The sequence below is a fragment of the Canis aureus genome, chromosome 6 (assembly GCF_053574225.1).
Source record: "Canis aureus isolate CA01 chromosome 6, VMU_Caureus_v.1.0, whole genome shotgun sequence".
Lineage (NCBI taxonomy): Eukaryota > Metazoa > Chordata > Mammalia > Carnivora > Canidae > Canis > Canis aureus.
Genome location: NC_135616.1, coordinates 39,272,584 through 39,294,143, shown reverse-complemented (window position 1 = coordinate 39,294,143; position 21,560 = coordinate 39,272,584). Strand labels below are relative to the sequence as shown.

Sequence of the window (21,560 nt, the reverse complement as noted above, 5' to 3'; positions counted from 1 at the left end):
GAGGGGCAGAGGGAGAGGGAGAAACAGGCTCCCTGCTGAGAGGGGAGCTTGATGTGGAGCTGGATCCCAGGACCCTGAGATCACCACCTGAGCCAAATGCAGACGCCTAACCGACTGAGCCACCCAGGTGCCCCAACCTTTAAGGTTTCTTGAGGTTAAAGCTCAAAAATCATCTAAGCCCCTTCCACCACATTCTTTTTTTTTTTTTTCTTCCACCACATTCTATTCGTCTAGTAGAGTCACCGGCCAGCCCAGGTTCAAGGAGTGGATGGATACTTCCTTGGTGGAGGCAGCAGCAAATGCTTTGTAGACATTGAAAATCTGCTTTGGTTTGCTAGTGATTTCTGTACTTAAGTTAATAAGAGAAATTGTACCCAAATCTTGGTCACACTGTCTGTGTGCAGTTTAAGAATCAAGGTTATACTCACATTATAGGGAGAGTTAGAGAGTTTTCATTTCTATTCTTTGAAGAGTTTACATAGGATTTCTGTTCTCTAGTCCTTGAGATATCTGTGCCTTGCCTGTAAAATGTTTTTGGCCTGGTGAGTTTTGTTTTGTTTTGTTTTGTTTTATTTTATTTTAAAGCTTTTATTTATTTATTCATGAGAGACACACACAGAGAGAGAGAGGCAGAAATATAGGCAGAGGGAGAAACAGGCTCCACACAGGGAGCCCGACATGGGATTCGATCCTGGCACTCCAGGATTATGCCCTGAGCCGAAGACAGACTCACCCAACCACTGAGCCACCCAGGCGTCCTTGTTTTGTTTATAGAAAAATTAACTACCGGGCTGCCTGGGTGGTTCAGCGGTTGAGCATCTGCCTTCAACTCAGGGCGCGATCCCAGGGTTCCGGAATCAAGTCCCACATCGGGCTCCCTGCAGGGAGCCTGTTTCTCCCTCTGCCTATGTCTCTGCCTCTCTCTCTGTGTCTCTAATGAATGAATAAATAAATCAAATCTTTAAAAAAAAAGAAAAAGAAAAATTACCAATTCCATTTCTTTTAAAAATTTTTATTATTTTTAAAATTTATTTGCTCATGAGAGCCCGATGTGGGACTCGATCCTGGGACTCCAGGATCACTCCCCAGGCCAAAGGCAGGTGCTAAACCTCTGAGCCACCCAGGGATTCCCTAATTAAAAAAAATTTTTAAAGTAATCTCTCTGCCCAATACGGGGCTCAAACTCACCACCCCGAGATCATGAGTCACATCCTCCACCAACTCAGGTGCCCTGATTTCTGCTTTCCTCCTTATTGTATCCTTCCTTCTGTTTTCTTGGACATTGTTCTGTTGTTCTCTTTCTAATTTTTTAAAGTTGGCATAGTTCATTAATTTTCAGCTTTTAAAATTTTTCAATGTAAGCATTTTAATTTCTAAAGCTATAAATTACCCCAGAAATACCACTTTGGCCATGTCTCACAACTTTTGTTCTACAGTTCTATAGTATTTTCACTATTGTTGTTATAAAATAACTTTTTTTTTTTTTTTAAGATTTTAAATACTCTCTACACCCAACATGGGGCTTGAACTCATAGCCCTGAGGTCAAGAGTCACATGCTCCACTGACTGAGCCAGCCAGGTGCCCCATAAAATATCTTTTAATTTCTATTACAATTTCTTTGTCTAGTAACTCTATTCAGAAGAGTTTTTTTTTAAGAGGACAGATTCCTTTTTAAAAAAGATTTTATTCATCCATTTTTTCATGAGAGACATAGGAAAAGAGGCAGAGACATAGGCAGAGGGAGAAGCAGGCTCCTCACAGCCTGATATGGGACTCAATCCCTGGACTGGGATTATGCCCTGAGCCAAAGGCAGATGCTCAACCGCTGAGCCACCCAGATGTCCCTACTTAGAAGAGTATTTTAACATTTCTAAATCTATAGAGATTTTTTTTTTAAAACAACACATTTTTAAAATATAACAAACAGGGATACTCAGGTGGCTCACAGTTGGTGTAGCATCTGTCTTGAGCTCAGGTCATGATCTCAGGGTCCTGGGATCTAGCTCCGTATTAGGCTCTCTATTCAGCGGGGAGTCTGCCTCTCTTTCTGTCTCTCCCCCTACTTGTGGACGTGCTCTCCCTCTCCTCTCAAATAAATAAATAAAATATTTAAAAGAAAGAATATAACAAACATACAGAAAAGGAAATGAAACTTACATGTACAAAGTAATGAACAATTAGGAAGCAAATAGCTGTGTAACCATTCCAGGTTACCTAAGAAAAACCAGAGCATCACCAAAACTTAGATGCCCTGTGTCCCTCCGCACTCATAATCCACTCATAACCTTCTCTCTCCTGGCAGGAATGACCACTTTCTTGACTTTTTTTTTTAAGATTTTATTTTTAAGTAATTTGTATACCCAACATGGGGCTCAAACTCACAACCCCAAGATCAAGAATCACATGTTCCCCTGACTGAGCCAACTAGGCACCCCTAGTTTTGCGTATTTAAACTTTACGTGAATGTGACCATAGAGGACATATATTTTTTGTGTCTTGATTCTTCCCCTCACTATTATGTTTGTGAGATTCATCCATATTGTCAGGTGAGCTGTGGTGTGTTCATTTTCATTGCTGATTAGTATTTTGGTGTATAAATATATCACAAGTTCCTTATCCAGTCCATTAGGAAGGGATTTCTGGCTTGTTACCTGTGATCTCTCTGATATGGATGATTTGAAATGTGTTAAAATATGCCTTATGGCCTGATATGTGACCAGTTTTTGTAACGCTTCATGTAGGCTTGAGAAAAATCTTTCTTTCCTAATGGTTGGTTGTATGGCTCATGAATATTCCTGCTCCCTTTTGTCTTAAACCCAGACTGTCCAGGTCTATCATTTCCTTTCTATTACCTGACTGGCTTCCATAGTTTGAGTTTGTCATGCCTGGAAACTCTTCAGGGTTACATATTTTCTAAGATATTTTCTGCATTGGGCTTAGACTGCAGCAGAGTGCTGAGAGCTGGCAGAAATGACTTGCCAGTGATTCAGGTGGAATGTTGAGGATGTGGGTAGTGCAGAGGGCTGTAGACCTGAGGACTTGAAGACAGACCCCCTGCGGAAAAGTGGGAGCATGGAGAGTGGGAGCAGGAGAGGGATGAGGCCTGACTTTGTGTGAGGATTCTTGACATGATTCTAGGGTCAGAGTTGCTGTCATCCATCTGCTGACCCTTTGGACCACTCGGCCACTGGCATGCTTTCCAAGTCTGTATCCATGAGTGGCATCAATTGCCTCTTGGGCAGCTCTGATCCAGCTGGTGAGTAGGGGTGAGGGAGAGGCACCCCACCTGTCTCACCATTACCCCTCAGAGCCAGCTGTTGAGTCTGCATGTCCTGGGTTCTGGTTAACCACACACCCTTTGAATTCAGGACTTTGGCTTCTGAGACTCTCCTTCCAATGAAGGAGGACATAGGAGAGATTGTGGCTCTGCAGTTCCCTCTGTCATGGGTGATGGAGGACAGTTACCTGTGATGTACCTTGTCCCCATGACAAGGCACTGGGCACTGTGGTGAAACCTCTGCTCTCTCCATTCTGCAGAAACACAGCTGAGACCTCAGGCCCTGAGGCCTGTGCTCCATGGAGCCCTCGCGCTCTCTCAGTTCCCGGGCCCCTAAGTTCTTCAACTCTGCTGGGGTCAGGCCCCACCCTTTACCCCATGCCTCCCTGCCCCCACCCCCACCCCACCCAGCGCCAGTCCTCTGAGGCAGCACAGCCCTGCAGCTTGGGACCCTGATCCAGGTGGAGGGGGTGGGGGAGGCAAGCCTGGATCACTTCGTCCAGCTTCAGCTGGACACCTCTTGTCTCCTTTTGTGTTGGCAGGGAATTTATACCAGTCCTCTGCCACTGACCTTAGCCAAAGGTGAGTTCGAGACCCAGAGCCCTTCAAAGGCCTAGCCAGAAGAGGGGCAATGGGACTGGACCACGGATGTTGTGATTCCCGGGGTCTCTGCTTTCTGAAATCTTGTTCCACTTAATGTTTTCCTTAGGTATTTATGTTGGTATGTATGTATTTAGAGCAGGTGTGCAAGCTGGTGGAGGGAAAGGGGGAGAGAAAATCTCAAACAGACTCCTTGCTGAGTGTGGAGTGCTCAATCTTGCAACCCCGAGATCATGAGCTGAGCCAAAATCAAGAGTGGGACTCACCACTGAGCCACCCAGGCGCCCCTCCCCTTAGCACTTCTGATCAAAGCCTCCAGATATCTTTCTCCCTGAGCAACACAAGAATTCACCGCCTTCTCCCTCATTGGCCAGGGAAGGTTTAGAAGGTTCCCAGTAGCCCCAAAGGAAAAGCAGCATCCAGACCCCAGGTGGACAGATGAGTAAGACAGGGGGAGTTGCTTGTTATTGTCAGTGCCAGAAAGGTGAGTGGGCAGATTGGCTGTTGGACAGTCTTACGGAGAGACAGGGACCAAGGACCCCATGGATCTGCTTCGGAGGTTCAGATAATTGACCAATGAAGAGTGGCCCTAAGGAGAGCTCTGGTGGCTGGGGGTTTGTGTGGGGGGCAGGGGCTGTGGGCCTAGCTCAGGAATCATGGAGGAGTCTGGGAGATTTCTGTAGCCAGGAAAATAAAGCACACAAAATCGGCACCTGTTTGTTTGGCTCCTGGCGCTGAAGCCTGGTGAGAGCCGCTGGGCCCCCGGACAGTGTGGCTGGATGCGCTTGCCATGGCCCTTTAAGATGCCAAGCTCTGATTTGTGGTCCTGAAAATCTCTAGCTGACACATCCTGCTGGCTCTGCGTTTGGGATTAGCTCATGGGATGGGGCTGATGAAATCCCAGGAAATCCACTCCTCATTGGCTTCAGGCCCAGAGGCCCTTTCCAAACAGCACAGAGGGTCGTACACAGGGCTCTTGTGTTTTGAGGGGAACATGCCCTCCCCCGGAGAGCCCTTACCCCATATCTTTCACGGGAGAGCAGTGCAAGAAGAGATCGGGCCTGAGTTAGGTAGGAAGGGGGTGGTCTGTCTTTATCTGGGAGGAGCCTGGAGTTTCCCTCCCAGGTGAAGGGCCTGAGCAACAGTGTCCTGTCCACATCTGTCCTGTCTGGGAGGTGAGGGTGGGCTGAGGGGTCTCTCTCCAGGCCGTCCTTGGACCTCCTTTCTCCCATCCTGGGCCCGGCACCTTCACCAGCCATGGCTATGGGAGCATCATCTTTCTCTTCCCCGTCTCCATCTCCACCTCTTCACCTCTTTTTCTCTCTGCAGCTGTGGCCAATTGGAAGGAGGCTTGGGTACCTGGGTAAGCTCCCCGCTGCAGCGTACCTTCAGCTTCTTCCTGAGCATGACCGGAAAGGCTAAGGTAGGAGTCGGTGGGGAAGTAGGAGGCCTGGCCCCCCTCCCCTCCCTGCTTCCCTTCCTCCTCACCCCACCATCCGCTCCCCTCCCCAGCTTCCTGGGGAGACAGACACTCAAGGCAGTGGTTCAGTTTGAGGGGCCACCTGCCAGTTCTTCCAGTCTTTGTCCCACATCCCCGGAGTCACATTTCCTCAGCTCTCCTGGTGCAGACGGCTGGAAGGAGGGGGTAGGGAAGGAGCCTCAGAAGCTAAGCTGTGGCCCAGCCCTCCCTCCCTCAAGGCCTCCAGTAGCTACAGAGGTGGGCAGCAGAGATCTTAAGCATTGGATAAAATCATGATAATAATTATAGCAATACCTTTTACTTTGCAGAGTATTAGGGTTTGCAAGGTGCTTTTACACTTCTAATTGTATGGGTGGATGTGGCAGCTGACGGAGTGAAATTAGACCACAGGCAGAATGGAAGGCCTGGAAAGTATGTGGTTATGGAAACACATGCACACCCTGTGTGTGGGGCCATGACCAGTTCGGACCCCAGGAAGGAGCAGGTATTCTGCTCTCTCCTCTATTACCAACCCCAGCTCCGTGAAGCCAGGCGCTCTGCCTGCTGCTTGAATGCATTTCCACTTTCTTCATTTACTGGCAGAATGAGCCATCCCCTTTTCTTCTCACAGCCTCCCCAGGTATACAAGTACTTTCCAGCCTGGGGTGGCTTCTGAGCCCTGGGAGGAGTGCCAGAGAAAACATCCTCCTGTTCACCTTGGGGAGCATGGGATTCTCACCCAGAAAGGTTGCTGGGCTCCTCCTGGCCCCACCCCCGGTGCCAGGACTTGCTCCTCTGCCAGCCTTGTAGCCAGGGCTCCTCTTTCTCTGGGTGCACCGAGAAGGCAGAGATGACACCCGCTTGCTAGCAGCTTCTCACCACATGCTGCAGTGGGGAGTTTGAGGCATGGGACCAGGTGGTCTGAGAAGCGGAGGAACAACCAGAGAATCTTCAAGTTTGGGGTGGGTGAGGGCAGTGGGGCAGGGAGGCTTCTTCTCTCCCATGGTGGGGGCCAAGCTCTCTGGGAACAAGGCAAATGGGGAGACCTGGGGCCTAGGGCCAACCTGCCAGCTCAGCTCAGGGTAGGAGAGTGTGCTGGTGGAACCACCTCTCTTCCTGTGGTCAGAATGGGCAGGGGGAGTCGGTACTGCCCTGGGCCCTCAGGATCCTGCATCTGCCCAGGCTTGGCTCAAGTTTGGTGCGGGTTAAATAACTAGGTGGAGGGGAATGTGGGCTGTATGGAGCCCAGACAGGTGGCAGGAAAGAGCCAGAGCAGTCAAGACCTGGCCTACTGGCCCTTACTCACCAGGGTTTCTGGTCCAGTCCTCTTCCACCCTCCTGAATGTGTGTGGCTGCCTCTCTAATCCTCCTCTGCCCCTCCTCCCAGCCTAGGATAGCTCCTGAGCAGGTAAACATGGGGGTGGGGCTGGAGAGAAGTCCAGCAATGAGAGAGGAAGTGGCTTATTCCTTCCTATTTGACCAGAGTCATCATGGTGAACAAAACACTTCTCCAGAGGTCATCTCATTTCATTCTTATAACACCCTGGCAAAGAAAAATTATTTATTTATTTATTTATTTATTTATTTATTTATTTTTAAAGAGAAATATTTTAATCTCCATTTTGCAGACAAGATAACTTAGAGGTCCCACAGTTATTATGAGGCAGAGCTGTATTGCAGAGCCAGAGCGTTGACTCCATGCTTCTGCCTCTGTCTGGAAACTTCCCTAACCTGCTTTTCCCCCCTCTTCCCTGTTTCCACCATCTCCAGCTGGATGGCCACTGGAGTCAGCTATGCCTCAGTCAGCCTGTCCTGGAATATACAGGGTCCGGAGCGATAAAAAGAACCCACACACACTCGTGGGCTCTGTAGCACTTGGGCCCGGGGAATCCTTCTGACTCTGACTATCCATTTGGTGGCCTAGACTCTGACATGAAGCTCCTGCCTGGGACAGCCTCCCCACCCATGAAGTGTGGGGAACACATTTGTCAAGTTAAATGAGCTATTTTATTGTATTCATTTTAAAGATTTTATTTATTTTTGAGATTTTTATTTATTTATTTTAGAGGGAGAGAGAGAAAGCGCCCACTGGGGGAGGGACAAGGGGGAGAGAGAAGGAGGGGGAGAAAGAATCTTGAGCAAACTCTGCCTTGAGCATGGAGCCCAGTGCAAGTCTCCAGGCAGGGCTTGATCCCACCACTCCGAGATCATGACCCCAGGTAAAACCAGGAGTTGGATGCTCCACGGACTAAGCCATGCAGGTGCCCCTTAGGATTTTATTTGTTAAGTATCTCTACACCCAGTGGGTCTTGAACTCACAGATCCCGAGATCAAGAGTCACATGCTCTGGTGGTGGCTACTTTGAGATTCTGGCAGAAATTAGAGTTGCCTTTCATTCTGGGCCATCTAAAAAAAATAGTTTCTGAAAATCTGGGAAGTATCACTGGATAGAAGTGGGATGGGGTTGGGGGGATTAGGATGCAAGTGGTTTGGTTTTGGAAGTGTTCCCGGGGATACAGAAGATGACTACTAAGTCAGGCAGCAGGCCTAGCTCAGTAAAAGCCCAGGTGTTTCCCAGGATAGACAGGTTTTCTACACTCATGCCTAAGCCCCTTCTTGGCCACTCATCTCCCAAGGGGAAGATGTGGGTGTGTAGGGTCAGGGGCCAGCTGGGATGCAAAGCCCCCTGAAGATGGGGGCAGAGGCAGAAAAAGGCTGGAATTTAGATCTGCTTCTTTCAGAGACCTTCTGAGTCTGGGGCCTGAAAGCCCTGCCAAACTGTGAGATCCTGGTCCTGGCCACATGGCTGTGCCCCTGGGTGCCCAGACTGCAATATGTCCTTTTAAGATTCTACCCTTAGCCTGTGGCACTCTTCCACCACAGGCCTGGGAGAAAAGCTGAGATCCCAGCCACCCCTGGCCTATGGGTCCCCAGTGGGCGGAGCAGTGAGGCCAGGATTGTAGCTTCTGGTTGTCTGTTTTTAAATTTAGTACATTCTTCAGCCCTGCCTGCCCACTGGGGGAGATTAAGTCTGGGGTTCTGGGGAGCTCCTAGGGCTTTCTTGTAAGGTTGCCCCTGCAGGTAGGAGCCTGCAGGAACCAGCCTCCCTCCTGGCCCGTGGAAAGTCCTTTTTGCTATCTAGTTTCCATTCAGCCTAGAATGGGTCCGTCCCCTTTCCTTTTTTCTGGTCTTTGCTATACGCGGATCCTAAACAGTGGAAGCAGTGAAGAAGGTGATAAAGGAGTTGTGAAGCAGGAGGGAGACTGGAGCAGTGTGGGGGTGGTGCTGGGGGGTGAGGAGCCTAACCAGCTCAGCCAGTGGTGAGGCACTGAGCCCAAAATAGTGGCTGAGGCTAAAATTGGCACCTACAAGAGTGCTGAGTTGGGCTGGGAACCTGCTGCCTGGCGCTGCTGCTGGGTTGTACCTCCTCTCCCTCCTTCAGGCAGGACCCTGCGAACATAGGATGCTCTGTTCCAAGGCTCTCCAGAGAAATGGACAGCCTGAGAGGCAGAAATGAACTGCAATTTGGATGGTTATGGGCAGGGAGGGGGAGGGGTCCAGCATCAGGAAACTCAACACAGGTGGAGGTTGGCTCAGGCTGCGGCAAAAGGTCCTGAAAGAATGCCCCACTCCACCCTGCCTGTTGCGGGGAGACTGGCCAGACCCCAACTGCTACCCCGCCTGAGCGGCAACGTTGGAGAGCGGGGTTAGACACAAGGAAGGACTTCCCCGGCCTCCCAGCCTCCGGAGGAGGGGGCGGGGCCGGGGCCGGGCCGGGGCGGGGCGGGGCGGGGGGCTGGCGGGAGAGCTCTCGGGCGAGCACCCTCGCCTCCACGCCCGGTAGAGACCAGCCTTTTGCTTCTCCTGGCGCTCCCCGCCCCCCCGCCCAGCCCCCAGCGGCGAGCGGGGCCTGGCGGCGCAGGCGGCGCAGGCGGCGGGGCTCCCTGCAGAGCGCGCGGGGCGGGGGCCGCGGGGCTCCCGAGCCGAGGTCGGCGGGGCGCGGGCCGGGCGCGGGCCGGGCACGGGCGGGGCGCGGGCAGGGCGCGCAGGACCGGCGGGCGGCGGCGGGGCGGGCCCCCCCCCCCCCCGCGCCCCGGCCCGCGGGCAGGCTCACGTTTGAGGAACTGCGCGGGGCGCGCGCGCGAGCCGCCTTCCTGTCCCGGGACCGCCCGCCGCCGCCGCCCCGACCATGTCTCGGATCGAGTCGCTCACGCGCGCGCGGACCGAGCGGAGCCGGGAGCTGGCGAGCAAGGTGGGCTCCGGGCGGCGGGGCGGGGAGGGGTGGGAGGGGGGGTGCAGGGGGGAGCGCCGGGGCGGGGGAGCGCCGGGGCCCGGGGCGGGGGGGCGCGCCGATCACGCCGCCTTGCCCCCCGGCCCGGCCGCCCCGGAAGAAAGTTGCTCCGGGCAGGGGCCGGGCGGGCGGAGGGAGGTGCGCGTGTCCGGGGGTCACCCCTCGGCCCCGCGCCCCGCGGTCTCCGGCGTGGTCGGCCCCCTTTGTCCCCGCCATCCGGCGCAGGGCCCGGCAGGGCCGGGTTCCCGGTTCCCCCCCTCCGCCCCCCCTCCGAGACAAAAGTCAGCCCCTCCTCCCCCCGGAGATGGACTTTCCAGCTGTGATTCACTTCTCCCCTCGGGTGGGCGGGTGGCTGGGGTCGGGGCGGCTGAGGCACCGCGCACTTCCTCTCCGAGACTTCACCCGCGGGCGCCGGGAGCAGAGGTCTTTGTGTAGTTGGGACCCTTCCCTCCGCCCTTAGGGGCCCTGAGCACACCTGTTTCTGGGACTCGGGGTCTAGGTCCCCGTGACTGTCTGGCCCCCAGGCTTCCAAGAGCCCCCTGCTCTCCTGGCGTGAAACTCTTTGGCTGACCCCCGCAGCAGGCATTGTGCCCCCTTCCCTCCTCCTCCTCTTTCTCCTCCTCTCCTCTGCTCTGTCTGTTCATCCTGGGACCCATTCACCTACCATTTCCAGAGTCTGGGGTATAATTACCCTTGGCCCTTACTCCATCCCAAGTATCCTTTATCCCTGTCTTTGTACCCAGGCCCTCTCTCAAAGGCCATGACCTCTGCACACCCCAGGCCCCAGGAAATGAGGTGTAGGTGAACAAGTTAGAGCTGGGAGCATTGGTACCTGCCCCAGGGCACCTCCCAGCTGCCCTGGACACACACCCTGTACCCATTTTCAGGAGGGCCAGGACCCCACCAATGTCTGGTTTAATCTCTGGCTTCCCTCTGACTCTGGTGCCCTGCCCCGAGTCCCAGCCTGTGTTCATCACCACCACCGTTACACTGGGCAGGAGGGCAGTGACCTTTGGGAGCCCTGGAAGATGGTGGAAAGCCCTCCCCATACCTCCTAGCTCCTAGCCTGGCTACCTGTCTTGAGGCTAAGTTGGGAGAGATTCCATCCTGGAACTTTTCCTTCAGGGGCTGGGGTGAGAGCCTGCAACAGGAACGCAACTGGGGATTTGAGTGGGGCCTGAGACAGGAAGTGTGCTGGAACAGGAGGGGTAGCAGCTGGGCTCCTCTCAACCCTGCCTGGGCCAGGCCCCAGCCCTGAAAGTCTGTTTATTTTTCAACCGTTTGAGCTGAGACCCTGGAGTAGAGCCAGGGGGGGCGGAGAGGTTTTTAAAATCCACGGAAATTTGGTTCCACCCTGAAAAGGAAAGCCAGGAGGGAGCCGTGGGGGGCAGACCTGGAGATGGCTGGAGAGAGGGCCTCTGGAAGGGTGGATACTGGGTCCTTTTTCACTGCGAGAAGCCCGGAGGGGGGTGTGTGCAGATACCTGGGTCCTCAGGCCTTGGTCTTTTTTGGTATGAGGTGACCGGAACTCCGGCAGCTTGGCTCTTTCTGTCCTGGGGCCGGTTTGGGGAGTGCGGGGCTGGGGGGTTGAGTGGGTGGATCTGAGGGCAAAGCGGCTGCTGGAGGAGGGTGGTTGACGGTTTGGGTTGGTCGGAAGGGGAGGGCCGCCTCCGGAAAGCTGTGGTTACAGAAGGGGGGAGTTGGTGCTTGGCCAACAAACCCTGGATCCCCTCTCCCCCCTCCCCCAGCACACCAGCTGTCTCCTTTCTTTTTATACTGTGGTGGGAAGTAGAGGGGGCCCTGTTGGAAATGAGATTATTTGAGGAAGATGGTCTCCCCTGCTACCTATTCGGAAGGATGGGTCAGACCAAGCCCTGAGCCCACACCCCTGCCCTGTTCCTTGTCTGACACCCATGAGCCTCCCTAGAGAAGGAGAAATTTCGGGGGAGCATGCCCCTTCTCCCAGTCCTCCCCAGGGCTGTGTGGCCCCCTCCCCAAGCCTCTGGTCTTATCTTCTCTTTCTCTCCACTGCTCATCCTCTCTGCTCTGCTTCCCACCTTCCCAGACCCAAACCCCACAGGCCTCTTTCCCTCTGGCCCCCTGTTCTCCCCCTCCTCCCCTAAATCCTAACCTTTACAAATCTCTCAGAACAAAGGGTCCTTTCCTGTCTAGGAGTGAGCAGGGGCCTTCAGGAAGGCTCTGGAGGCTGGGGTCCCCTTGGAGTCTGCAGGACCCCAGCATTGGAGTATGTGGGGCAGGTGGAGTGGGAGAGAGGGAGAGGCGATTTCTTTGTTCTGAGTAAGGAGAGGTGGCTGGCTTTGTGTGCAGGATGGACTGGGAGCGGAGGGGTGGGTGAGCAGGGAGGGGCTGGCAGGGTTGGCAGTTTTACAAGGAAGTTTTGCAGGAATTGGGGGTCCCTAGGAGGGACCCTAGGAGGTTGAGGCTTTTAGGGGTACAGAAGGAGATTCTGGGGGTCATGAAGGTTCGAGACTGAGCTGGCAGGAGGGGGTCAAGTCACCAGTGCTGCAGGAGGCTGTTTTTGTCTGGGGAAAGGCCGACTGGGTTCAGTGAAGGATTGAGAGAGAGGGGCCTGGGCTTAGTCCTAGCTTCCCTGGAACTGGCCTTGGATCCAGGAGGGGACAGATCTGAGTGTGTGACTCCCGTTGTGTACATGTGACCCGTGTGTTGGGTATGTGTGTCCCACTGTCCCACGTGCTCCAGGTTACTGTTTTGAGTGGTGGTCACCAGATTAGGGGGCTCGTGCTTTCTGGAACTAGTTCCATTTTTAGCTTCCGCCTCTGGTGTGAGGGCCCTGAGTGAGCAGATTGGTCAGGATTCCTGGAGCTGGGGAGAGAAATGGCCAAGAGGATCTGGCTGGACCCTTCTGGGTTTGTTTGTGTCTCCTGAAGGGGGGGTGCCGGCAGCAGCTGCCCCCTCCCAAGTCAGCCGGCCTGCCCTGTGCCAGGAGGGCAGGGAGTCCTGGCACAGCTATTGTTCCCCTGCACAAATGCCCGTCTGTTTTGCCTCACTCCCCTCCCTCTGCTGTCTCTCTCCTGACCCGACAGGTGTGGCCAGGCAGGGGGCAGGCCAGGGTCCAGGATGCCTGCGTCTCAGGGTCCCCGGCCTGATTTTATTCTCTGTGGCCCTCAACGCGCCTCTTCCTTGCCAGCGTGTCCACCCCCATTGTCCAGTGCTCATCCTCATTCATCAAGTGAACATTTATTAAGTGCCTTTGTGTGTGCCGTGATGGCTTTTTGTGTTATGTTTCTGGCTTTGGTACTAGTGTTTCTGTTTGGCCACCTTCTCCTCTGCCTGCTCCCTTCATCTAGTCCCTGGAAGCTGAGGGAGCAGAGCCTGGCGGAGGCCATCCCGAGCCCTCATCTCAGTCCTGTGACCAGGGACCCACTGTTTCCTCAGTTCCCAGCCCAAAGCTCATCCCCCTGACTCAGTGCACTTCACAGCCTATGCCTGCTGAGCCGCAGGTGACTTGACTCCCAGTGGAACCCCCGGGGCCCTGTGCTCACCATACAGAGGCCTCACCATCTTGGGAAGGGGCCGCTGCCAGTCACAGCTGGAGCAGAGGGGATTCCGAACACCCTGTGACCCCCCCGGAGGTCTGAGTATGGACCTACCTGATGGAGGGGCAGGCGCAGCTGAGCGCTTGGGCCTTGCTGGGAGAGGCGCTGCCCTCCTGGGTGGGTGCTGCCGTCTCCTGCTACCTGTCGGGAGCCCAGGGAGTTGAGCTATGGGATCGCCTCCCTCACCTATGTCACCGTGGGAGGCAAAGTGCTGAGACGAGATGGGGGAAGACGGCCTCTGCCCTGGAGCTTTAGAGAGGCCAGCTGCAGTGCCCCCGACCTTGACCCATCTGAAATTTCTTTCCTCAAAGTGACCAAGAAATAGAAGGTCAATGGAGGAAAGGCTGGGCCTGGCCCTTTCTGGCCTCCGGAGGAAACCCTGCAGGGTCTAAGCTCAAAGGAAGCAGAGGAGGAATGGGATGGAGAGATGGAGGACTTGGACCAAGCAGGGCAAGGGTGCTGCTGGGACCTGTGTGTCTATGTCCATGTGTTCGTGTCTGTCATCCTTCTGCCCACTCAGCTCCCATCCTAAGGAGCGCACACCACCTACCTGCCTGTACGTAGGCCACTGAGCCAGGTGCCTTTGTGTGCCTTTCCTCAAGCAGCCAGAGAGGCTTCCCTGAGGCTGTGTGAGCAGAAGTGACTGGACACTGGCTGGTGGAGGGCTGGCCCTGGCAGGAAGGGCTTCTGAGTGTTGGGGGTAGCCAGCATGGATGGATATAGTGGCTTGTGTCTCTGCATGGTACTTGGGGCATGGAGGTGAAGGGCTGTCCTGCTGGTAGGCAAGTCAATGGGAGACCAGTGGGACCATCTTAAGGATACCTGGGGGAAGTAGGACAGAACCGAGCAAAGCCCAGTCCCCGCGTCTTGGAGCAGCCCCTGCCCACCCCCAGTGACCAGGCTGTATCCTTCCATCCTCCTGGCCGAGCCCTGGGGCGGGCACACACTGCGCCTGGGACAATAGCGCTAGGCAGTGCCAGGGCCGTTGCTGCTGGGCAGGGCCTGAGGTGGGATGTGCTGCTGTGGCTGCTGCCCGCTGCTGGCTCACCTCCAGACGGGGTCCCTCAGAGAGAGGGTGAGTGAAGGGAGCAGAGGAAGCCGGCCTGGAGCACTGGGGTCATCTGTGGGGCACTGGTGCCAGGGAGGGAAGGGCCTGAGACACTGTGCTCTGGCTGCCCAGTCCCCTCCCTCCTCCCACCTCTTTCCCAGGTGAGTCTCCAGGAAGGCAGAGGGCAGAGGGACTAGGAGCAGCCCTCCCTCCTCAGGCATTCATCCTGATCCAGACATGGTCTTTTTCATGTGATTTTTCTGTTTGCTGGCTCACTGCTTTCAATTCAAGCGTAGTGAGTACTCAAACTTATTTGTGTCCCAGAGGAGGCCAGGAAGGAGTACAGGAGAGGAGGGAGGGTGTATGGCATGAGGAGAGACCTTGGGACTTGGTCTTTGAGGCCTTCCCTCATTCAGAGGAGGATTTGATCTTCTAAAGAGCTGTGATTTGGAGCAAGACAGATGGAATTTAGAGCAGAGGGAGAATTTTCTAGTGGTCTTATAGGTAGGTATCAGAGCAGAACAGAGACCAGAATACTGGAGGCTCGGGTTGGAAGGTAGGCTTCCCTAACAAGGCCTGGGGTATGGGGGCAGGAGGGGGGAAGGTCAGGAGGGAGAAGCCAAGGGCAGTGGGGAAGCCGTGCCCCACCCCGGTGGGGGTGGCGGGGAGACCTGGAAATAGGAAGAGGAGGAGACGGAGACGGGAGAAGTAGGGGAGGTGGGGAAGGACCCTAAGAGCTCCAGGCTCTGCACACAAAGCTGGTGCTTCTGCAGGGAGCCAGGGGACAGAGGACCCTGGCCTGGAGGCTCAGGGTACCATGGCCCAGCGCCCTCTGGCCCCCACACTGTTGACTCAGCTCCTGCACACTTCCTTTTTCTGTCCCAGCAGAGCGCCTGCCCAGCACCAGCCCAGTGTGGTTCCCCCCCAGCCTCTCAGCTGCTGGTGTGTGGGAGCCAAGTCAGGCTCAGGCCAAGGGCTGTCCCCTGGTTCTCCATTCTGTGTCTCAGGGCCCCAGCCAGTCAGTGTCCCCCACCTTGGGCACCTGCCCTTGGCCTCAGCAGTGTGGAATTTGCTCTCTTCCTGAGGAGCTCAGAAGTCGAGGAGAGGGGAGTGGTTTCGCCAGCCCTGTCCTGTTTGCCACCATCTCAGAGGGATATTGGGGGTCTGAGGTGACTACCTAGGAAGGTCCTGCAATAGGAGAGAAGGAAGGCATCGCACATCTTCTCAGGCTCTTGGGGAAGCTCAGGGATTTGAGGGCCAGAGAGTACTGGGAGAGTGTGGCTTGACCTGCAGTGGCTGGTGCAGCAGGGATGAGAGCCACCAGCCTTTGAGGTTCTGGGGACCATACACTGTGCCCCATCTTGCTAGAGCCCAGAGAATGGCATTGCAGCCAGAGGATGGAGGGTAGATGCCAGAAAGGACTCAAGATGGGAGATGGGGGAGCAGGGAGAGTGGGGGGAGCAAGAGCTCTCCCAGGTTTCAGAGGGGAGCATAAGGAATAAAAGTCAGACTTCCTGCCGGAAGCAAGGAGACCTGTGGGCTGAGTTTCCTTCCTCAAAGAGGCCAAAGCCAGGCTCCAGCCTCTCACAGAGGCCCTGGCTTTTGGGATCTGACCTCTGGGTTGGGGGTGGCCACGGAGGCATTCTGGCCTCCAGCCAATCTACTAAGGGCCCTCCTGCCCCCCACTATGACGGCGGAGCCTGGGCTCCAATGCTGGTTGTCATGGTTATAAGAGCAGCTAACTCCCATAGATTTGAAAGCGCTGGTGAGCTGGCACCCTCTGCTTCGCCTGCTCTCCCCTCCTCTCTGCGCATCTTCCCCCAGCTCAGAGGAGAGCGTACAGCAGCCCGGGGGCGAGCAGAGCAGGGCTGGGAAGTGCAGGGAGGACGTGAGGGCCAGAGCCGGGGAGATGAGTGGCCACAGGAGGCAGCCTAGCCGCAGGGGTCAGGTAGGTGAGGGCCAGCCAGGCCCTTGGGGCTGGCCCCGGGCACCCTTGGACAGCTGCCTGTGACACTCTGCAGCAGGCCCTTCTCTGGGAAGTGCCGTCCTTGCGGCAATCCCAGTCAGGCATCGCTACCTGGCCTCTGCCCTCTACCTGTCTCTGGGGCACCGCTGGGCACCTGCCATCTTGAGCCTCACTTCTTGTCTCTCACCCCTTCTGCAGAATCGGGAAAAGGAGAAGATGAAGGAAGCCAAGGACGCCCGCTACACCAACGGGCACCTCTTTACCACCATCTCCGTCTCGGGCATGACCATGTGCTATGCCTGTAACAAGAGCATCACAGCCAAGGAAGCCCTTATCTGCCCAAGTAAGTTGTTGGGGATCCTGACTGTCATTCTGACTCAGTGCCCACTGACCCTAACCTTGCCATCTGTCCTTTCTGCCCTGGATTCCCTGGGTCATTCTCTTAGAGCCCTGGCAGGGCCAGATGCTTGATCCCTTGTGCCTCTTGCCTCCGAGGGGCGGGGGGTGGGGGTGGGTTGGACTGGGGCTCAAGCTGGGCTCTCTGGGAGCCCGGGGGGTGGTGCTGGGGTGGCTCCCCTTGCAGCTGTCGTCCACTGGGTGTCCCCTGGCTTACTGAGCAGCTGCTGAGGGTTCCGGGAACTGCTTAAAGAAGGATCAGGAATGTCCTGGGGAGGAGGGGATGTCAAGCCAGCCTTGCACCTGCTTCTGCCTGTCTTCCTGAGCAGAACTGGACGGTCAGGATTTCAGGGACCCCTTGCTCCTCCCTTTCTATCAACTGGGGAGAGCCTGAAATATCTTAGTCTCTGCAGTTTGAAGTAGAGGACGGGATGAGGACCATCTGTCTCAAATTTCTGGTGTGACCAACAGACAGGGAGAAAGAGGGAAAATACCAGGAATGTGTTCTGTTGGGGGAGAGGGGTCAGAGCTCCCGACTTCAGCACGTCCGTATTTAGGAAGTCAGAACGGGGCATTCTTCCCTGGGATGCCCACGTGCTGGTGCAGAAGGCCCCTGCGGCCCCAGGTTGTAGCTGAGCTGCCTCTGGCCCTGCTGCTGATGGTAGGACCAGGGCCCTAGCCTCTCATTCCCTATGGAAAAACCAGCAAGGTCTTCCTGCTTCCTCACTAGCCACCTTAGACTGGGGAAATGAGGAGGGAAGCCTGGTCTAGATCCCTCCAGACCTGACAGAGTTCCCTATCGGGAAGCTTGTTGCCAGGGGAACCGGGGAGGCAGGCAGCAAGCGCTATTTTGAGAGCAGGTGGAAAGCGGAGGTTTGATCCAGAGACACTGGGTGCCGGGGGTAGAAGAAGGGAGCTCTAGGGGAATGGGGCAGCCCCAGCCCCCTCCGGTCCTCCCTTCCACCCCACCCTGCTCGCCTTGTATTTGTGGAAGTGAGCCTGGTGCTGGGTATTGTCTGAAGAAGGTGGCAGAGTTTCCTGTGTTGTTGGACGTGGCGGAGGAAGCAAGATAGGGCAGAGGGTTGAGGCATGTTGGGGACAGAGACAGCCAGCGGTCCTGCTGCCAAGGCCTGACCGCTCCTCTCTTCCCTCCTCCCCCTGTGGCAGGGTGGGTGATGGGGCAGGAACCAGTGGAGTGTGGGGAACTGCGGGCTTGCCCCAGGTGGGGAACGGGCCCCGGGCCTGGAAGGGGAAGATAGGAGTCAGAGGGGAGCAGTGGGGAAGGCTGGTGGGCATTGGAGACAGATGGGGCAGGGCCTGTCCCTGCTCCAGCAGTGGGTCCACCAGCCTTTGAATGCTTGGGCCTGGCCATAGTTCGTGGGTGCATGTGTGGTGCACAGCAGGAGCGTGGCCTCTGGGTCCAGGCACACCTGGGTTTCAAGCCCAGCTGTGCTGCTGGCTGCCTGGCCTCTGGCAGGTGATTTGACCTCTTGGGGTGGCGGGCTCTTCATCTGCAAAATGAGGAAAATTGAATCTGCTCCAAAGGGTCGTTGGGATCAAGAAACTGTGGAGCACATGCTATGTGCTCCGGGGATGTTAACCGCCCCCTGCCCCTGGCCCCCATCCCAGCTGCTCTATGCCACCTCCTGTCCCGTGGGCGTCCTCTTCCATCTGTCACTCTCAGCCACCCCTGTGCTCCTTGAGCTCATCTCTGGCAGCCAGCAATTCCTTTGGCCCACCCCTCAGGTCACCTCTGAGTCAGCATTGCTTCCTTGTGGTCGCCACCTCTATCCCCTCACCTGATTTCCTGCTGGAAGGAAGGGGGCAGAGGTGGCGAGGGGAGGGACGGGTCTGGTCATGGCTGTGAGGTCTGGGAAGAGGTGCCTCAGCGGCTGTGTGGCCAGGGGGAGACGGGTGCCTGCTTGTGGGTGTGTGTCCCCTCCTGTACCACCCGGCCCCCCCTTCACCCTCTCTACCCCACCCTCCCAGCCTGCAATGTGACTATCCACAACCGCTGTAAAGACACGCTCGCCAACTGTACCAAGGTCAAGCAGAAGGTGAGATGGCAGGGCGGGCAGTGGGCTGGGGAGAGGGTAGTGAGTGTGCCCTTCCCATTCACTCCTCACTCTGTGTTCCTCACTGTGGGGCAGCCCACACCCTGCACCCCAGGCCCCATGCGGCCAGCCCGCTGCTCTGGACACCTGCCCCCTAGCGTGGGGCTCAGCCACCCTCATGCCCATGACCGCTGTGCTGGCTTCCTCCCGAGGGGCTAGCTGCCCAGCTCCTGCCCAAGCCTGTGGGGGCAACCCCTGGTGACAGCTGTCCTTGGTGTCTCTCTTGCTCTGTCTCACAGCAACAGAAGGCTGCTCTGCTGAAGAACAGCACTGCTTTGCAGTCTGTTTCCCTTCGCAGTAAGAGTGAGTAGTGGGGGCACGCAGAAGACCCCGTGCAGGATCCCCCCTCTCCCCGGGACCCTCAATGGGACCCCAGGCCCCTCAGCCTGTGGGCTCTCCTGCCCCTTGAGGTTCATTTCCTGCATGGTGCTTTCCCCACCCCCCATTGGAAGTGGATGGTGAGCCATAAGAGGTGTCCAGGCTCCTGGTCTTAGGGGCAGGGCAGAAATCTAATGGGGGTGAGGCTTGGCTGGTGGTTTGAGCATTTCCACTGCACTTGGGAGCATTGCAGGCAGCTGTCAAGTGCCATTCAGACAGCTTTGGTGTCACAGTAAGAGCGGAGTCTGAGTCCCTGGACCAGTCTCTTAACCTTCCTGAGCCTTGGTTTGCTCACAGGCTTGTTTCGGGGAAGAGAGGAGACAAGACAAACGTTAGAAGTAGTGCCCAAGGGAGGAGGCGCTGCCATGACCTTTCCTTGACTCAGGGCTGGGTGGAGGATGGGATGGGAGAGGAGGCCACATTCCTAGTCTGGAGCCTGGGAGGCCTGGAGTCTGGGAAGCAGCAACTTTGACGCTTGCCTGCTGGCTACCCCCCTGCAGCCACCCCCCGGGAGCGGCCAAGCTCTGCCATCTACCCCTCTGACAGCTTCCGGCAGTCCCTGCTCGGCTCCCGCCGTGGCCGCTCCTCCTTGTCATTAGCCAAGAGTGTCTCCACCACCAACATTGCCGGGTGAGCCTCTGCTTGGGGAAGGGAACAGTAGGTGGGTGAGAGCAGCAGTGGGGACCAGGAGGCCTGAGGGCTTCTTCCCAACCCTGAACTCAGAACCAGAGACAGGGAGGGAGGACTCGGGCTGCGTGCCCCTCAGACCCCAGCCCTGGTTCCCCGTCTGGCAGAGCGGGGGAGCGGGGGGGTCTCTCGCCCGAGTCAGGGTGACGCAGGCCCTCTTCCCTCAGCCACTTCAGTGACGAGTCACCCCTGGGGCTGCGCCGAATCCTGTCCCAGTCCACAGACTCCCTCAACATGCGGAACCGAGCCCTATCCGTGGAGTCCCTCATTGACGAAGGTTACTGCTGGCCCGGGGACAGGTGGGGGCAGCGTGGGAGGGGCCCGAGGGGCCAGGACCCCATGGGGAGAGTTGAGCTCAGTGTCTGGCCCGCTGGCGTCCAGGTGCAGAAGTGATCTACAGTGAGCTCATGAGTGACTTTGAGACAGATGAGAGGGACTTTGCAGCCGACTCATGGAGCTTGGCAGTAGACAGCAGCTTCCTGCAGCAGCAGAAGAAAGAGGTGATGAAGCAGCAGGATGTCATCTATGGTGAGCCAAGAAGATTGCCCATGCCTGTTGTCTGTAGCCTTTCTTCTGCCAGCCCACACCCCCCAGACCATTAACCCATGGGCCCTGTTAGTCTGTGGGCCCCCCTGACCATTTTAGCCCAAAGGCCCCCTGACCCTATTAGTCCATGGGCCCCCCCCCCAGACCCTTCCCCCAGCCCACAAGTGGCTATAAGGCCCCTGCCTTTTGGGGTTCTGGGTCTCCAGGCCCCATTTTTACACCCCTTCCTTCAAGTGGGTTCTCTGCCTTTGCTCCTGGCCTGTACCATGCCTGGCACCACACTGGGGCCTGTGGGGAGTCTGGACATGTGGGAACATGTGGTTCTTGCCCCTAAATGGCTCACAGCTTGATGTAGCAGAGCATAAAGACAGAAAACGATTAGAAAAAAATCTTAAGACCATAACAATGCAGAATGTCAACCTGGAAGGGACTTTAGAAATCCCACTGAGCCCTGAGGGCCCAGCCGAGTCAGTTGTGGCCAAGACAGGATGAGGTCCACATGAACTGTTGTGCCCGCAGAGCTCATCCAGACGGAGCTGCACCATGTGCGGACGCTGAAGATCATGACCCGCCTCTTCCGCACGGGGATGCTAGAGGAGCTGCAGCTGGAGCCCGGAGTGGTCCAGGGTCTGTTCCCCTGCGTGGATGAGCTCAGTGACATCCACACACGCTTCCTCAGCCAGCTCCTAGAACGCCGACGCCAAGCCCTGTGCCCTGGAAGCACCCGGAACTTCGTCATCCATCGCCTGGCAGACCTGCTCATCAGCCAGGTGGGGCAGAGGTGTGATCAGAGTGGGTGCTGTCACCTGCAGAGTCTGGGGAGCACAGCCACGAGAGCTGGAGGGCGGAGGACAGAGGGCATCCAGGGGATGGGCCGTGGCTTTGAGGAACATGCTGACTGAGGCTGGCTCCCCGACGTGTAGTTCTCAGGTCCCAGTGCGGAGCGGATGCGTAAGGCCTACTCAGAGTTCTGCAGCCGCCACACTAAGGCCTTAAAGCTTTACAAGGAGCTGTATGCCCGGGACAAAAGGTTCCAGCAGTTCATCCGGGTGAGCACACCTCTCCAGGACTCATGCACAGAGCCTCCTCTGGCGGCCTGTGCCTGGCCTCCCCTTTCCTGGGGGGCATCAAGTGCTGCGGCCACATGGAGACCAGGTGCTCCCCGACCCCCATGGAGGGGGATGTTACAGCAAGTGCTTCTCCCCACTTTATCTGCTCA

At 56.4% G+C, this 21,560-nt stretch overlaps 1 protein-coding gene across 12 annotated transcripts in view; it reads left to right on the top strand.

The window, feature by feature from the left end:
* Positions 1-21,560, top strand: part of ARHGEF2 (Rho/Rac guanine nucleotide exchange factor 2) — a 44,334-nt gene that overhangs the window by 11,658 nt on the left and 11,116 nt on the right. For 4 of the 12 annotated variants that reach the window (XM_077901031.1, XM_077901032.1, XM_077901029.1 and 1 more), the window contains 11 exons: positions 3,140-3,257; positions 3,821-3,860; positions 5,208-5,301; positions 16,419-16,563; positions 18,606-18,673; positions 18,970-19,033; positions 19,609-19,738; positions 19,963-20,072; positions 20,177-20,323; positions 20,861-21,111; positions 21,265-21,390. In XM_077901031.1, the coding sequence (XP_077757157.1) occupies positions 3,140-3,257; positions 3,821-3,860; positions 5,208-5,301; positions 16,419-16,563; positions 18,606-18,673; positions 18,970-19,033; positions 19,609-19,738; positions 19,963-20,072; positions 20,177-20,323; positions 20,861-21,111; positions 21,265-21,390 (1,293 nt within the window). Of the gene's footprint in view, positions 1-3,139; positions 3,258-3,820; positions 3,861-4,805; positions 4,949-5,207; positions 5,302-9,427; positions 9,590-10,942; positions 11,140-14,123; positions 14,282-15,009; positions 16,203-16,418; positions 16,564-18,605; positions 18,674-18,969; positions 19,034-19,608; positions 19,739-19,962; positions 20,073-20,176; positions 20,324-20,860; positions 21,112-21,264; positions 21,391-21,560 lie in introns of those variants that run through there. The other 8 variants (XM_077901039.1, XM_077901034.1, XM_077901030.1 and 5 more) reach the window with 7 other exon arrangements.